This window comes from Coccomyxa subellipsoidea, assembly GCF_000258705.1.
Source record: "Coccomyxa subellipsoidea C-169, whole genome shotgun sequence".
Classification (NCBI taxonomy): Eukaryota; Viridiplantae; Chlorophyta; class Trebouxiophyceae; family Coccomyxaceae; genus Coccomyxa; species Coccomyxa subellipsoidea.
Window position 1 is genome coordinate 887,822 of NW_005178031.1, and position 15,855 is coordinate 903,676.

A 15,855-nucleotide genomic window follows, 5' to 3' on the forward strand; every position below is an offset into this window, starting at 1 on the left:
GCACAGAATGTGCAGAAGGACTGATAATATCTCTTTTGAAGTGGGGGCTCCGGGAGGACACCAGCGAAATCACATCGAGCTGCCTCAAAGCACACTGGCAGCTTTGCAGCACCAGCAAATAGTTAGAACTTCAGTTTCTTTGTTGGTCAGACCTTGACAGCTTAACGCTGGAAGCTAACAGATTGCACAGCTTGTCCCTAATCAGCACTCCCACTGTGCGACAAAATACCAGCCGAGAATCAAACAGCGCTTAGAACGGTTGTCAAATCAGCTTGAGTGAAACCAAATCGAGTGAAACAAGGTCGACTGAAACCTGCTCGAGAGTGAAACAAGCTTGAGAGTGAAACCAGATCGAGTGAAACCAGCTTGAGAGAGTGAAAGCAGATCGAGGAAACCAGCCTGAGAGTGAAACCAGATTGAGCATCAGAGATGCAAAAGCAGCTAATCCTCATCTTCGCGTGTGTCACTGGCAGAGCCAGTGGTGACCTTGTCCCAGGCAATGCGCGCAATCATGGAGAACCAGTAGATGTGCAGCACGATCAGCAGGCACAGAACAGCGCTCATGAGAGTGTTATAGCGCGGCAGGTACCCCAGCACATCCTGCACGCCAAACCTGGAAAGCCCCCCACACACCGCATCATGCTCGCTGAACGTGCGGTGACAATCACTGCTAAATTGGTCACCCATCAAAGCATGACCACATTGTCGATGTCACATGCAAATAGTATGTTGAGTTTGCAGAGAGTGGAGAAGACTAAAAGTGACAAGCGGTTGAATAGCTCTGCATGACCTGGCTCAAGTTTCTACGTCATACCGTGGATCTGTGCAAATTTTTTTCATGGCATGATATGAACCTTGAACCAGCTCATGCAGGGATAAGTATGCGAGAAGCACGAGCTATGACCAACATGAACGGCTTCGAGGGAGAAACAACTTCAAGGGAGAAGGGGGGCGCACAGGCAGCTGCGGACGACCCAGAAGGGCAGCAGGACAAGTCGCAGGATAAGCCAGGACACGAGCAGCGCTGCAAAGAGGGACGTGGCCGGAATGTCCCAGTCAGCATAGTTGCAGATCTTTGCTCCCTCCAAGAACACGTCGCTGGGATCATGCAGCAGCATCACTATCGAGCCCACGCGCGCATACCTGCATGCATCATATTGCATGAAACATTTCTCACTGATGAATCTATTACCTGAGCATAGCTGATTCTGACGACCATGAGACTCTTGCTATGCCCCCCATTATCACAGCAATGCCATGATGTGCGCAAGGGTTTGAAACTCTCAGCATGCTGCAAGCGTTGAATTGCTCTCGACGGGATGGGGCCATGGGACTAATAGAATTTCCAGCCCACTCAGCAATGGTCAACACATGCACTTTTTAGCATACACAGCAAACTGTAGGCCAGCAAAACAAGGTATTTATGACTGGGTGGGGAGCGCACGAGAAGAAGTAGGACACAGCGATGAGGGAGGAAGTGGCGACATGGTGCAGCAGCATGGCATGGAAATCCTTCCTGCGCTCCTCCCAGAACAGCAGCATGAAGACTGACGCTGTGTAGAACGCTCCCTCCACTGCATAGTACAGCTTCACCTTTGCCCTGCACGCGTAGCATGCAAGATGAATCAACCCCACAAATCACTCTGCAGCAGGGAACATGACAATCATGCTCTGCTTGGCACGTGCTGATCATCAGGCCTATGAAGCAATGCTGATGCCCTGAACTCCGACAGCATCAGGACATTGATCATCAGCAAGCGCTGCTGTGGCTTGAGGCAGCATGCAAGAAGGTGTGCACTCAAAATGCATGTTAGTTGTTTCCGCATGAGTCAAATTGAAGGCCATGGTGCAATGCAGCAGGTAATCTCACATGCACGGTTTCGTCAGAATGCAAGCATGAAGCCACTCTAATGGCTTGTTCCACCAGCATCGGCTTGTAATGCTCCAATGTTTCAGGCAGGATGTGTGTTTTGGTGTCGTGAGGGGCTCACGGTATGTTCTGTGAAGGCCAGCCAGTCCAGAACTCTGTACTGTCTGTCAGGTATGGCTGGTCATGCAGAGCATAGAGACCTAAGGCCAGCAGTGTTGCGTACACCGTCAGCTGCATCACAAGGCACAAGACTCCTCTCAGATTGTCCCATCACACACTGCAAATGGAGCATAACACATGTGTGCTTGATAGAAAGAAGAATGGGCGTCTGTGACAGACCTTCCAAAGAGATTCGCAAACTTTGTCCACCAGGCGGAGGAGCTTGATAGGGACACTGCCGGCTTTTGTGAAAGCATCTGTTTTCAAGATCCTCCTGGCTGCTGGCTGCAGTCATTGCATTGAAGAGAGAGAGAGATTTCAGCCTACTAGCGGTTTGCAAGTAGCCTGTAGAACATGTCTTTCACCATACCATGCTGACCACGTGCTGAAGTCATGTGCATACCTGGAAGACAGCACCGTGTAGGACATATCGCAAGATTGGAACACAGCAGGTCAAGCCTGCAGCAGACACCGAGATGTGGGTACCACAGCAGTGTTTGTTTGACCATTCCTCTTCGCTTGTGCCAAACAGGCCATTGATGCTTCAATGCAGCTGCTTCAGTAAGCATTTATCTCAGATTAATGTCATTGAGACGATAAGCATTGCGATAGAAGAGAGAAATTGAAGATGGAGCTCACCAAGAGCAACTACATATTCCTGTCTCAGAAGGCCTCCCTTCACGCTAAGATCGGGCCATCCTGTGCTGATCTGTGATGTCATCCTATTCGTTCAAGCACTTGTATCAAATATCCCCTATGCTTGTCGCGCTAGCGTGCATCACCATATATTGATCTTGATAGATAAAGCCGGCAATAAGAGAGTTCACATTTGACGCATCGTATGATCATTATAGCTCAAGAAAATCATATGAACAAGCTAGATAGGAACCAGAAATGGTACGTGAAACGCCTGAGAAGGGGTCAAGTTGCTGGCCAGCTCAACCAAGCCTAAACAGGACGTCCCACAGATGAGGTCGACCAACAAGAGAGCACCAGAGAGAAAAGTAGGCACACAAACCTCTGGCAGGTTTCTGATCAATCCGGAGTATTTTCGGGTCGGTCTGCCTGGCTGCATCTGGAGGCAGTGGCAATTATTCGGGTCCTGGCTGACTGTAGATCACCATGGCATCTCAGTGCCTGACGATGCAGTCCAATATAGTGAGGCCACAGAAACTCAACAGCTGCCAGAAAAGGACTCAATTTGCGCGAGCAAATGTCTCTCAAGTTTTCAGGATCAAAGGGGGATCATTTGGAAGACGTGCAGGACGTTGCCTAGGCACCACGAAGACCAGGGCTGTGAACTTCAAGGAGGAAACGGCAGTGGGAACCTCGGACGAAGGTGCAATACGTGTTTTATTTTTTTAATTGTATATAAATTGGAGCCCTGCAACCTCAGATCACTCATGCAAATATGCCACAATGCTCAGTGTGGGAGGTGGACGAGGAGGAGGAGTTTGACGATGGACCGGACGATGGTCAGGGCCTCAGCACACAGCAAGTATGTCAACATGTCTTACGTCGATTTGTCGTATACATTGGCTAGTCCTTCCATAGTCACCAGACCCTACAGCATGCAGTCATCTTGATTGCTCCTACATTGCCACAGTTTCCCTGACCCTGTTGTTCTGCGCAGGTGCAATCCTTGCTTCATGTCCTGTGTGATGAGACTGAGGTCGCAGAGCTGGAGCTCAAGGTGAGGGCAAGCATCTGGAAACCTGGCAGACTGGTTGGATGCCGCTTGTTTTTCTTCAGAGATGCAAGGCATTCATTGTTATGATACCAACATGATGGATGCATGGAAGGGTTGAGAGTCGAGGAGCAAGGCATCTTATCTGCGCGATGTTTCCCGCTGCAGATGGGTTCCTTCGAATTGCTTGTGAGGCGCTCTACCAAGGGCGACATCAGCAGCTCGTCATTGAATGGCGCAGCTTCAAACGGTGCAATGGTTGCTCCCCCGCCAGCATCTGCTTTTGCTTCAACGCAGTCCATGGACATCCCAGCCGGCGACTTCCCAGCTGCTCAGAGCGTCTCTGTGTCCTCCATCGACGAGGACATCGACGACGAGAGCACCATCTTCCTCACTGCCCCGAAGGTGACTCATCTCATTTATACCCAATGGCTCCAAGCGCACACGACAATCACCCTTCTAGCGTCCATGACTGTTGTGGGCTTGCCTGGCAGGGAGACAAATTGAGCCCGAGACTCTACTGGTTGCATGAGTGAGGGAAGCCCGTGAAGAGCAGTGTTTGCATGCATGCAGGTCGGAATCATACGCCTCGGCCGATATGTGAAGGGCAAGAAGGTGGGCAAGGGGAATATAATCAACGTGGTAAGGCCCATTCACATCTTGCTGTGCTCACAAACGTTTCACTTGGAAGGACTGCTCATGTTGAATTGTGCCCAATGTCTTGCATGCGAATAGCAGAGGATGCCAGCAAGAAGCGGTGACCTTCACCGTCCGAAAGCACACAACTGAAATTTGACGTTGGTTGCAGGGTGACGAGGTCAAGAAGGGCCAGACACTGGGCTTCATTGAGCAGCTGGGCACCTATGTGCCTATGGAGGTGTGCACCTCCTTACTTCTGCTAAGCCACATCACTTCCTTTTTTCGAGGGAGCCATTGTATTTCAAAGTGGTCAATCGATGTGGGTGGTTGCCCTTGCAATGCTGTGTCCGCTCAGGGTCTTTAAGGTTGTGTTCTGAATGCGAATACTGTAAATTTGATGTGATTAGTTATCCTTGCAATGACTTGCCATGCAAGTGAAGCTGAAGGAGTGCATTTTTTTGGATGTACAGGCGCCCCAGGCAGGAGAGATTGTGGACTTCCTGGTGGACGAGGGCACCGCAGTGGAGTACAACCAGCCCGTTGTTGAGCTGATGCCCTTCTTCGGCGGCCACATCATCGGCGACCGCAAGCACGCCTGATCTGGCAGCACTCAAGGGTTACCAATGACTACTGATAGTGCCTAAGCTTAGTAATCTCATGGCAGCTTGCATGCTGCAGCAAGTGCAAAAGTTCTGGTTGGCAACATCTATGCTGTACTGGGCAGTGGACAAGGGTGTACACATGAGGAGAATGAGGTTCTGGCAGTACGCACTTGTGCAAGATTTTGATGCTAGCGCAAGACACAATGCAAAGAGACGGGTGAGCGCCAACCGAGAGAGCATGGTACCTTGGGTGCCATAAGCATGGTACCTTGGGTGCCATAATAGACCGCCGTTGATGCTTACTTCTCAAAATCATACGAGGCGAGTGTGCAGTAGTCGTGAGAAGGCATAGGGTAAGCACACTGAGAGGAGGGGCAACTGTAGTCTTCAAATGTCCAACAAGTGAGACTTCTTTGCTGTGCATGTCTGCTTTTGACCTTCTTTATGGAAGCGCATGTGGGCTCAACAAGGCACTGCATGATTCCTTTGAGGATTGCTTAGAGTTATACAAGTCAGCGCAACCCATGTTGCAATCTTTTTCGAAGCTGACTGTACGAGTGGACTGTGATAGCCCCCTGCAAGCTGTGAAAAAGCCTCGAGCTGAACTGTAAAAGCTGCACTGTAACCGTCACAAATATTTTTTTACTCACAAATTGCATACGTGATATATTACATAGTATGCATAATTGGGCACATGTACATGTCATTGCTCCTTGCCATGACATGTCGATTGCTCCTTGAAGCACTTTCCTGTGGTTTGGATGTGGAGTAATATATCATGATATAGATGCTGCAAAGATGACATCGCTTGATCTTACAATTACTTGTTGGGATTGCAATTCAAATTGTCTTTGCAACCACCAACATGTCACACCACCATACACAGCCTCACGAAACTCGAAAAAAAAAAAGGTATTGATTTGGGCATCTCTCATTCGCGCAACCGAATCGATTTGCAGCCTTACGCGTGCCTTCATGCACAGATTGGGCATCGCCGTGTCTGCTCACTGATCAAATTCACATGGCATTTGGAACGTTTGCATGACTAGCTGAAGTACACTGCACAGCCAACAGAAAGTCCAGAGCTGACGAGCACAGAGTCTTGTTCTAACACTTCCATCAAGGATTACTGGAGCCGTGTTAACAGCTCAAGGGCCATTATATCACATGCTTTCAAAGGTGGCACCGCAGCACAAAAAAGCACAGCTCATACGTATACAGCCACCTACGCAAGGATGTAACAGCGCACAGCGCCTCTGCTGGCTAGAAAATAAGTTTAACGTGCATTGCAGGGCAGTCAGAGGTAGCCACTGCACCCTCCTTTCTCCAGGACATAGCCAGTCAAAAGCATTGCTGCCTATAAGCCCATGCTGATGGCAACACTTCATCGCAAGGACAGCTGAATTACTCTGTATCGTATCACAGGCTCAGTACTGTCGATGGCTGGGCAGTACGGTGCACAATTGTCCAGCCAGGCAGCCCTTTCTCCTTACTCTGGCGCTCGCTCCGCCTTGATGTCTGGCTATCTTATCCTCTGGAGCAGTACCCTGACTCAGGTGGCACAGTGGCACTGAACATACTGCATCCAAAAGGGGTTCTTCTTGAACTGGGCGGTCTCATTGGGGCCCAATTTGCCCCAGTAGGGGTCCTTGTTGTTCAAGAAGATGTTGCCCTTCCAGTAGCAGGGCTCGCTAGTTATTGCCTTGTACCAGTACGGGTTCTGCACAGCACACAAAATTGCCGTCAATCAGCTGCCTTGTAATCATTTGTGCTTCGTCACACATCCTTGTACGTGCCCTTAGTGCAAAAGGACACTGGACCGGCAATGTGTAGGACATTGAGCATGTGATCGGATAAAACGTCTCGGATTGCAAACCTATGACCACCTTCAGAAGCGTCTCCTACGGAGTGACCAATCTGCAGGTTGTTGATTTGCATTTGAATAACTAGAATTTCAGGATGTATGCATGCATGCAAAGGTGAGAGGGCACAAGAGCGACAAAAATACACACCTGCACGTTTTGGTGGAGGCCGTGCAGCATCTGCACGGGGGCGATGCCTCCCCAGGCGGCGGCCACCGACCCGTAGGAGGACCCCACGGTGATGACTAACTCGTTGCACTCGCTCAGCAGCCGCATGTCAATCAGCGCCGATTCCGGCGTCCCGGGGTTATTGACCCCGATCACTTTACTGCTGACCTGGCCCACCCCGTTGTCTTTTCTGAACACCACCATGTCCTGGCCCAGCAGCTGCACTACCTGCGCAGCAGCCCTGGCAGTGAGACATTCGAAATTTGAAATTGAATGAATTTTGAAGCATGCGGGCCCGCTCATGCGTTCGCAGTATAACTAGATGCCCAATACCGTTGTTGAACAGTTGGCAGCAGGAGCACGGAAGCAGGATGGGTTCCATGCATTGAAAAGTCGCTAGGGCTATTCACTTCTGTGCAAAGCTTTCTTGTGCAGACAAACAGCCATTCTTAACGAGAGCATACCAGTTTCTCGGTTCTCTGTGCGAAGCAGCAAGAAATATCCAGGATTTGTACAAAACGAGGGTATTGCCTTGGCGCGTCTTGTGGCAGGATTATGCCTAGACGTATGAAGCGACTCCTCGGCCCGATGCTGCTGCAGACTTGAGCGTACGCAGTGTTCCAGTACCCATAGCCCTATACCCCAGCCATCATGCCCACAAAAAGAATGAAAGACCTACTTACAGGAATGACAGTGGTTGCGCACCTTCTGGTAGGATTCTGGCTGATCAGCCCCGACAAAGAAGCGGACTTCGGAGTCGTCCAGTCCGCGCGCCGCCTGCAGAGCACGCGCCGCCGCGACAAAGTTCTCCACGGCCGGCAGCTGGTCGCAGTGGATGCTGCCCTCGTTCCCGTCGCACTTCAGCCGCCTGCACCCATGTGCGCATGCATGCTCACCCCGCCAGATCAGGCACAAACGGCATTATTGTGCCTCTCTTGGAGCACCCTTCAGTACACGGTTGGTGATTATACCCCTGATAAGTGTGGTTCACCAGATACATGCAGACTCACCCGAGGTGACAGGTGCTTTGCTTATCGATGAGTCGCTGCTAGGACCAGTATGCTTATCACATGCATGCAACAGCCTGCAATTGAACAAGCACTACTACCACCACAATTGCTCTGGAGGTGGTGGCAGCAGAAGGTTTGGCACAGAGGCTCGGGGACTGGCCAAACCAGCGGACGGCTGAGCAGGGAAGACGCAATGTTGATGAGTCAGCAGTGGGTCATGATTACCTGATCTGCATGCCGATGGTGACCTGGCGGAAGTGCTTGCGCTTGAAGTCCTGCACCTGCGCCTCCAGCTCCGGCCTCACCTGCGCCAGCCATGCAGATACACTCAGTCCCAGCAATCTGAAAGTTCTTCAAACTTCAACACAATCCTGCGAATTCCAAGCATTTGGGGCGTGCCACTGGGTGTCCCTGCTGTTCTGCTGATCACTGCTCTCTTCCAAGAGCTTCTCTGGCCTCTCCACATAATTTTGGCCCGTTCAATTTTGACAATTCAATTTTAACACATTGCGACAACAAATTTGAATTCTGAACAAGGGGAGGTAAAGGGGTGCGCGCACCTTCAAGAGGAAGTGGGCGAGCGGCTGGAACATCTCCCCGGTGGGGAAGATGTTGCGCAGGAAAGGGGCGTGGTAAGGGTTGGCTTGCAGCAGTGCCGCAGAATAGTCCGGGTCATTCTTCAGCACAATCCCGTAGTGCGCGTCGTAGAAGGCCTTTTGGTCTTGCATGAGCCAGGTGTTGAGGTCCTCGCCCTTCCAGAATTTGATTTCGAACGGCTGACTAACGTTCACGTCGTGGCCGAAGGCGGCCAGGCGCTGCGGATGCGCGGCCCAAGAGAAGTCGAGGTCGGGGGCGAACGCGCGGTGGAAAAAGGGGAAGTCGATGAAGAAGCAGCGCTCCGTCAGCAGCGCAATCAGAAAGCCTGCGCGCATGTGAACCGTTTGATTTCAAATTGGCAATCTTCAGTCAGCCAGATTTCAGCATGCTGCTCCATCACTTGAGAGCATGCACGTGCCTCCCGGGTCAATGCAACCACGATGGAATATGAACTTTACTTTGTGTCTCCATGAGGTGGAGCTCAGGAATGGTGCAAGCTGTCAAGAAGACCGTCAGGGCTGGCAGGTCTTTCGTAATTTCGTGCCAATTAAGTTGGCTCTCGTCCTACAAATTTCATTGACTCTTGCTGCGCGAAATCAGGTGTAGGGCAGTGCTGTGGGGCTGGTGCTGTGGGGCCAGATGAGTTACCTGTGACGATGCTGGGGAACTGGTTGCCGAGGCCGGCGTAGTCATCCACCATGGACATGACGACGTACTTTCCCGGCATCGCCGCGCCGCTGATGCACTGCGCATGCCTCGCCCGGTAATCGTTCAGCAGGGTCTCCAGAGCCTGATCATGAGTCAATAGATATTTACGCGCTCGTGTTGCTGTGGTCATGTTTAAGCAGGAGTAAGGGTCCAGTGGCATCATGTTCCCTTGCCGGCTGCGACTGGCAAGACTTGCAGCTTTCTGGTGGCGATGCATGCATGCTGCATGGCAGGCAGCATTTGTGCACTCATGCGCATTGGGAAGCAGGATGTTAAAGATGGATTGCTTTCTACTTCTTGCAAGAATGAGGGTCAGCAGAACGGTGGCAGGCTGTGGCAAAAGCCGGCCACCCCCAACATGCGTGGCAGCATGTCTGACTGTTTCAGAGCGGCTGGGAGGGCCAGATGGAGGGGATAACAGCTCTACAAGCCATGTGGGGACTTAGACTCTCATTCTAATACTGACCCTCCTCATCCAGGTGGGCTGCACCTGGGTCCCGGTGGCTTTTTCGATGGATCGCACGCGTTCAAGGGCGTGCTCGATCTGGCGGCTGGCGCTGTGATCGCGCATCTGACTCAGGTCCCGCGACGCGCGGTCGATCCCCGTGTATATGCTGTACTTCAGGTCCCGCCCCTGAATCAAATTGCAAACACTGTGTCACTCACTTCCCCCAGGAGACCACACTCTGTCAAGCATTCACCCACTTTGTAGAATCCAGAAGCACAGACCCGGTCACTATACCCTGTCTTACACTCCTTTAGTCATACAGACTCTAATTGAGGTTCATTTGTTGTGGTGATTGGTGGACTTCTTCCTCCTGGAGATATTGGACGAGCACACCCAAAACTGCCGACCAATGCAAGCTGTGGAACGCATGGGTGCCCTTTGCAGATGTCAATGCAATGGCACCGAGTACATGAGAGAGCTTGTGTGGGTTGCTCTGCAGCAAAGCAAGCTTCTCCCTGGCTGATACAAGGTGCTAGTGCGCTGCCTAATGGGAAACATGTGCATGGTGCAGGATGCATGCAGGCATGCAGGCATGCAGCGCTCACCTGCAGCTTGCGCCGTGAGGTGCTCTCATCCGCAGGCATCACTCCCAGTGCTGTGCTGAAGCTCTGCACGTGCTCCCTGACAGGGGTGCTGTCAAATAGAGAGCGCCGCTGCTGCATCCACGAGGGCGGCTGCACTCTCATGGACACTTCTAGCACTCCAGCCAGCACCAAGAGCGTGAGTGCCAAGGCCACCGTCATAACCGTGGTACATATCGACGGTCTCCTCGTCGTCATTGCTGTCTATCGTTTGTTGGACCGGCTGCCTTTTCTGCAAGGACTACTGGCCAGCTGATTGTGGAAGCTGGTCGCCTGATGTCGGGGCTTTTCACGTCAGTACGGTCTAGGCTGCGTGCTGTATCGAGGATTGATGTATGTTGTAGTTGGAAATCAATGCTGCAGCACCCTACAGGCCCCACTGTTTGACCAAGGGTGACCTGGAGCTAGATCACATCTTGGCTCTATCATATTCCGGTATGCCAGACTTCCCGCAGCTTGGTATCACCTTGTGAGTTAAGGATTGACTTGTGATTCAGATAGTACCCTCTGTGTGCGATCTCAGCCACCAATGTTCAAAACAGCCTGTACGTTGACAACTGCCGGTGTCGAAAGGAGTGCACGGAATGCGACAGAGCAGCAATCTGCGTCAAGAAAAAAGCTCGTGAATTTGATCAAGAAAGTACCCTCAGCAGACGTTGTCGGCTAATGGTAATGGGTTCTTCAAAGTGTTATCGATCGTATCGGAAGTCAGCAAGCGAATTTTGAAGTTCTCGTTTCCCCTGAATTAAAACAGGGTTCACACTTCAAGAGGGTTTTCCTCCCATGCATTCAAAATTCATCTCCCCTTCAAGTTCATAGAACCCCAAATTGGTGCTCCCCCCGATTCGCAGTCTTCAAAACTAATCTCAAGGAACCTCAGACCCTGTGCTCTGCTTTCTCAATTCGCCATCTTGTCCTGAGCTTTTCATAAGCACAACACCTGTGCAACAACCGGCTTGCCTGGCCTTAAGGTGAAGCTTCTCAAAGTTGTTTGCAGTCACTCACTCCACACGATTGGACATGACCCTGTAACCTCACCAAAATCCCCGGGCAGAAGGGAAATGGTACTTGCAGGGGCCAGAACTGAGACGCGGGGACGCGGTTAGTCACAAAGTATTGTGCCCTGCCCAATAGGGTTCCGACAACTTCTCTGTGATAACGGCAAGCATGCCACACTCATTCAATGCTCTCAGGTCAACGCCTTCCCTGCTGGGCTTTTCTACTCAACGGCAGAAAGTCACCGCGTGCCAGAGTCTGCAGTGCTCAATATTCACAGTTTGATCAGCATGTGAGTCAGCCAGCATACGTATCAGAATGACAAGGGAAGCGATCAAAGCTCGCCAGGAAGGCACATATATTGCACATTCGTGAATGCTATTGAAGCAGCAGAGTTGTCTCGACCAGCATCCGGGTGACCACATAAGGGTCCAGGTCACCAGAGGGCCTCCTGTCCTCCATGTACCCGCATTTTTGCAGGGGCACCAAATTGCCCACTCGCACCGAAGCTCCGCGGTCCCCCACACCCCACCTGCCACACAACAGTTGGTGATTCGACTTTCCCCTTTTGCATGTTTGGGGGCAGGAGGGAACTGCATATTCATGTTGACCCGCCGGAGACCCCTGAAGGGCCCTCTCCGGAGCATGTTATAGACTACTAAATCCATTTCAAGAGCTGAAAGCTGTAGCTTCGCGCTGCCTCAAGCTGTCAAGCGTCATAGCCGGCATCTACTAAGTAGTCTTCAGTACCCCCTGCCCTCTGTCAAGCACCCCCGACAGGTGCAACACACGGCAATAGCGCCTCTCTGCAAACGCCTCCAAAAAGAGCATGCACAACTTTCATGCAATTTGGCACTTGCCAAATAACTCATCCGCCAGCCAATATTGCAGTCTCCAATTGTCAGGGCCAGCTCTCTGCATACTGTGGCTGTCATTGGCAGCCACATCGTGTATTTGAGGACCTGGGCCCGTGGGATTTCCTGTGCAAACTTGGCCATGGCATGAGGCGAAAACTGGTGCGCAGACGCCACAGGAGTGTTCACAACTTGTGAATCACAAGCTGCATGTGATGATCTGCAGGTAGCACGTCCTAGGCTCTGGAGGAGAAAAGTGTGGGGCTCACCTGAATTCATTGGCGCTGGGCGCATAGTAAGCGCCCAGCAGCCGATCAGCGCCACCGTAAGCCGCCATGTGCTCCTTGTGCCGTGATTCCAGCAGCTTTGCATACTGCTGGATTGCCTCCCAGCCGGAGCCCTTCGTGCGCGTGGCCTTTGTGCTGTAATTTGTGTGCCCTCCCGTGCCTGCTCAGTCAGGGGCACCCATATGCTCATGCCACCCATGCATCCCTTGGCGCACATTTGTCACAACATTTGTCACCCCTAGCTCAGTGACCACAAGTTTTATGCTGTCACTGGCTGCAGGATAGGCTAAAGGTCACACCGACCACGCAAGAAGGAAGAAGGATGGAGGCTTGCACAACCTCTGCTTGTTACAGCTAGGGCAGGGAATGAATGGACATAGCTGAGTTGTTGGAAGCGAAGTCTTTTTGGGTGGTTGCATCTGATCCCCGCTGTGTACTGTGCACCATGAAATAAGCTGAGAGGACGGACCGTTAGTGTTTGGGATGGGCTTGGGCTCAAAGCTGATGATGACATTGAATAGCTCGCCGATGCGCATGAGGATGTAGCGGCTGATGATCAGCTCATCGCCCATCTCAATGCCCCTGCAGGGCCCCACCTGCACACAGCGTCCATTTTCACAAGCCACCTCTTGCCTGCCTAAAGTGCTACTCCCAGGCGCAAACTAGGGCCTGTCTGCCAGAGACCATTCTAAGGTACAAAATCACAGCAAGAAGGCAGTCATTTGCAGCATGCCCCGGACTCTGTCGGCATACATGGCAGACGACATTAAATTGTTTGCTTCTAGAAGATCTTCGACAGATCTGTCAAAGATCGGCAAAGCCTGAATGATCATTGTCACGTCCGAAAGAACCGTTTGTCACCCCAGAACGTGCCTATTCAAGTACTGAAATCATGACTTGTGGCATTCAACCCGTGTCTATAGTAGCGAATGTGGCAGCACTCGTTCTGGCCGAGCATGCCTTCTCTTTTTGACCCCCAATCCCGCTCCCTCAACTTGGCCGAGTCAGGCATGGCGCTTGGGAAGGTGATGGTACACAGAGGAGATGGTATTTCACTATGCAGCCCAACACCGCGACAGCCAAGGTGGCAGCACCTCTCTGGCTTCCTTTCAGGTCGCAGGTGTCAAGACCGGTACCTTCAACCACTCAGACACTCACCCCTAGCAGCTTGATCATCCAATTGCTGAATCACCTGGTACTCGTTCTGGCCAAGCATGCCCTCACTGTTGACGCCGCCGATGCGGATGCCGGCCGCCACGCATGCCTTCAGGTGCGCCATTGCAACTTCCCGGCCCGCAAACGCGCCCGTGCCCGGCGTGCAGAAGAACGGACCCGTCGCAAACTGCAGCCCAAAGGACAATTGAATTTGACTGCACAGAGTTGGCGAATTTGACTGCACGTGGGCACTTGCTCAAAGCAATCCTAGTCTCCATTCTTCATCCATCTGTGAGTTTGCTGTTTTCTGAGATCCCCAGCCCCTGTTCTTGCAGCTCGAACTGGGTTTGGGGAGGCCATAAAAATTACGCCCCCCTTTTCTCTGTTGCTTCTCTGTATTGTGGGGACTAGGTAGCGTTTAGAGCACTGGTATCTTGTGCCTTTTTGTCTCAAAAGGGGGACATTGGGTCTGATAGGCTGCGCAAGCATCAACAGCTGCCTGACTGAGTGCAACTTCATGGCAGGTACTGAGTCAGCAACTCGGCACAGCTTGAATTAGCCTGATGCGGCCGCTGGGCCATATATTTTCAAGCAGTTCATACTGTGCCGCTACCCGCTAAGCCGGCAACTGGAAGTGCATAGCGGGCTGAGCTCCACTGAGCCTATCACTCACCTTGGCATGCATGAGCACAAATAGAAGGCAAATGTGCGAGAAAAGGCCAAACAGACTTGCCTCCTGTTTGGTGAGCTCTACAGCGGCGTGCTGGATGCCAAACTTCTGGGGGTCAAAGTAGCCGGACCATCCCAGGGGCCACTTTGTGGCAGGGTCAAGAATGTAGTACTCCTGCTCGATGCCAAACCAGGGGTCCTGCTCTTCCACCTGGGCCATCACAGCGGCACATGCCGCCCTGCGCAGGCACATGCCCTCACATGTCTGCATGTGCTGGCAGCACATCCCCCTTGCAAGAGGCTAACAGCGTGCCATTGGCAAGTCGAGCTGCACCTTGCAGCGGAAATGGACCTCACTGAACTTCTCAATTCAGTCAAGATCTTGTGCACAATTTTCGCAGCATGATGTGCCTGCAGATCTCAACCGACATGGCGATTGAAATACTTACATGACAGCTGACAAACAACAGCATGCATGGGAGACAGAGAGGCGCGTGCCTGGTGTTTGCCTCTACAGGTTGTAGAGCAGGCAGATCAGATCCGTTGGTGGGCGTTTCAGTGTTGTTGGGAGTCTGGTATGCCTCCGCCAAGACCAGAAGGTTTGGGCTGCCCAAGAAGGGGCAGGTGTACATGGCCTTTGGCACTAGTAATATCTCGCTGTAGGTCACTGCGCAAGGGTACATCTCAACAAATGTTCTAAGTCTCATTGCTGGCCACACAACCAACTCCTGACAGGATGTTCGTCGTGCACATACGGCTCATTGGCACAAGAACTGTCTTAACAAGAGGTTAATTTAGGTTTTGAAGCTGATCCGGCGTACTTTTGGCCTCCTTGAAGAAGCACGACGAGCCGTCGCAGCTCCACATTGGCACATCAGCAATGGAAGAGGGTTTCCTGTCTAGCACTTTTGTCTTCGATCTGAGATCCTTTCCAGTTCCTCCAAGCCATATGTATTCAGCAATGACTTTTTCTCCTTGAGGCAGAGACAAGAACTGGCTTAACACGTTCGGATCAGCCATGTCGTCAGCGCAAGATCGGACAGGCGGTCAACCCTGCTTACGGATACTGGGAGAACTGATGGGGCTACTAAATTTTATCGAGGTCAATCAACAATTGAAGAGAACAGAAAGGATGAGATGTGGGCACCGACTTGGTTTACATTTCTGAATTTGAAAGTGTCGTAAACGGTGTGAAAACCTAGGACTGCGAGAAGGCGTACTCACCCGTTGGATGAAGACGTCAGACCACCTTACCTTCTCCCAAATTGTTATGCAATAGCCTACTTAACGCAATATGCCTGTAGTCAAAGTAGCCGCTGTACAAGCGTCGCCAGCATACTATGATTTGGCCAAATCTTTGGAGAAAGCGATCCATTTCATTAAAGCAGCAGCTGAGCAAGGTATTCATCAATCTGATATGTTTACTTAAACAAAAAGCAACTTAAAAGGTTCTGCCAGGACGCATGCCTCTGAAGTGCTCAAATTGCTGTCGCCATTGCAACA

General features: G+C 51.6%; 4 protein-coding genes across 4 annotated transcripts; 1 reads left to right on the forward strand and 3 right to left on the reverse strand.

Moving 5' to 3' along the window:
• Window positions 1-441: 441 nt before the first annotated feature.
• Window positions 442-2,911, reverse strand: COCSUDRAFT_66904 (LAG1-domain-containing protein; the record flags this gene model as incomplete). Its single annotated transcript, XM_005645956.1, has 7 exons — window positions 2,669-2,911; window positions 2,433-2,488; window positions 2,210-2,314; window positions 1,992-2,101; window positions 1,445-1,600; window positions 958-1,143; window positions 442-613 (listed from the first exon to the last, which is right to left on the reverse strand). The coding sequence occupies exons 1-7, from the start codon at window positions 2,748-2,750 to the stop codon at window positions 442-444; spliced, it is 867 nt and encodes a 288-aa protein (XP_005646013.1). The 5' UTR covers window positions 2,751-2,911.
• A 129-nt stretch (window positions 2,912-3,040) lies between these two features.
• On the forward strand, window positions 3,041-5,605 carry COCSUDRAFT_66905 (hypothetical protein). Its single transcript, XM_005645957.1, has 7 exons — window positions 3,041-3,368; window positions 3,457-3,527; window positions 3,663-3,722; window positions 3,885-4,121; window positions 4,290-4,358; window positions 4,525-4,593; window positions 4,826-5,605. Exons 1-7 carry the CDS (start codon window positions 3,152-3,154, stop codon window positions 4,952-4,954), a joined length of 852 nt encoding a protein of 283 aa, XP_005646014.1. The 5' UTR covers window positions 3,041-3,151; the 3' UTR covers window positions 4,955-5,605.
• Window positions 5,606-6,509: 904 nt separating this feature from the next.
• On the reverse strand, window positions 6,510-10,553 carry COCSUDRAFT_56686 (hypothetical protein; the record flags this gene model as incomplete). The annotated part of the gene is made up of 8 exons (XM_005645958.1): window positions 6,510-6,677; window positions 6,970-7,215; window positions 7,693-7,855; window positions 8,223-8,302; window positions 8,558-8,919; window positions 9,243-9,384; window positions 9,769-9,936; window positions 10,356-10,553. The coding sequence occupies 8 exons, from the start codon at window positions 10,551-10,553 to the stop codon at window positions 6,510-6,512; spliced, it is 1,527 nt and encodes a 508-aa protein (XP_005646015.1).
• A 1,212-nt stretch (window positions 10,554-11,765) lies between these two features.
• On the reverse strand, window positions 11,766-15,794 carry COCSUDRAFT_30043 (glutamine synthetase; the record flags this gene model as incomplete). Its single annotated transcript, XM_005645959.1, has 7 exons — window positions 15,174-15,794; window positions 14,868-15,019; window positions 14,460-14,608; window positions 13,721-13,898; window positions 12,998-13,124; window positions 12,511-12,691; window positions 11,766-11,919 (listed from the first exon to the last, which is right to left on the reverse strand). Exons 1-7 carry the CDS (start codon window positions 15,370-15,372, stop codon window positions 11,766-11,768), a joined length of 1,140 nt encoding a protein of 379 aa, XP_005646016.1. The 5' UTR covers window positions 15,373-15,794.
• Between the last annotated feature and the right edge of the window lie 61 nt (window positions 15,795-15,855).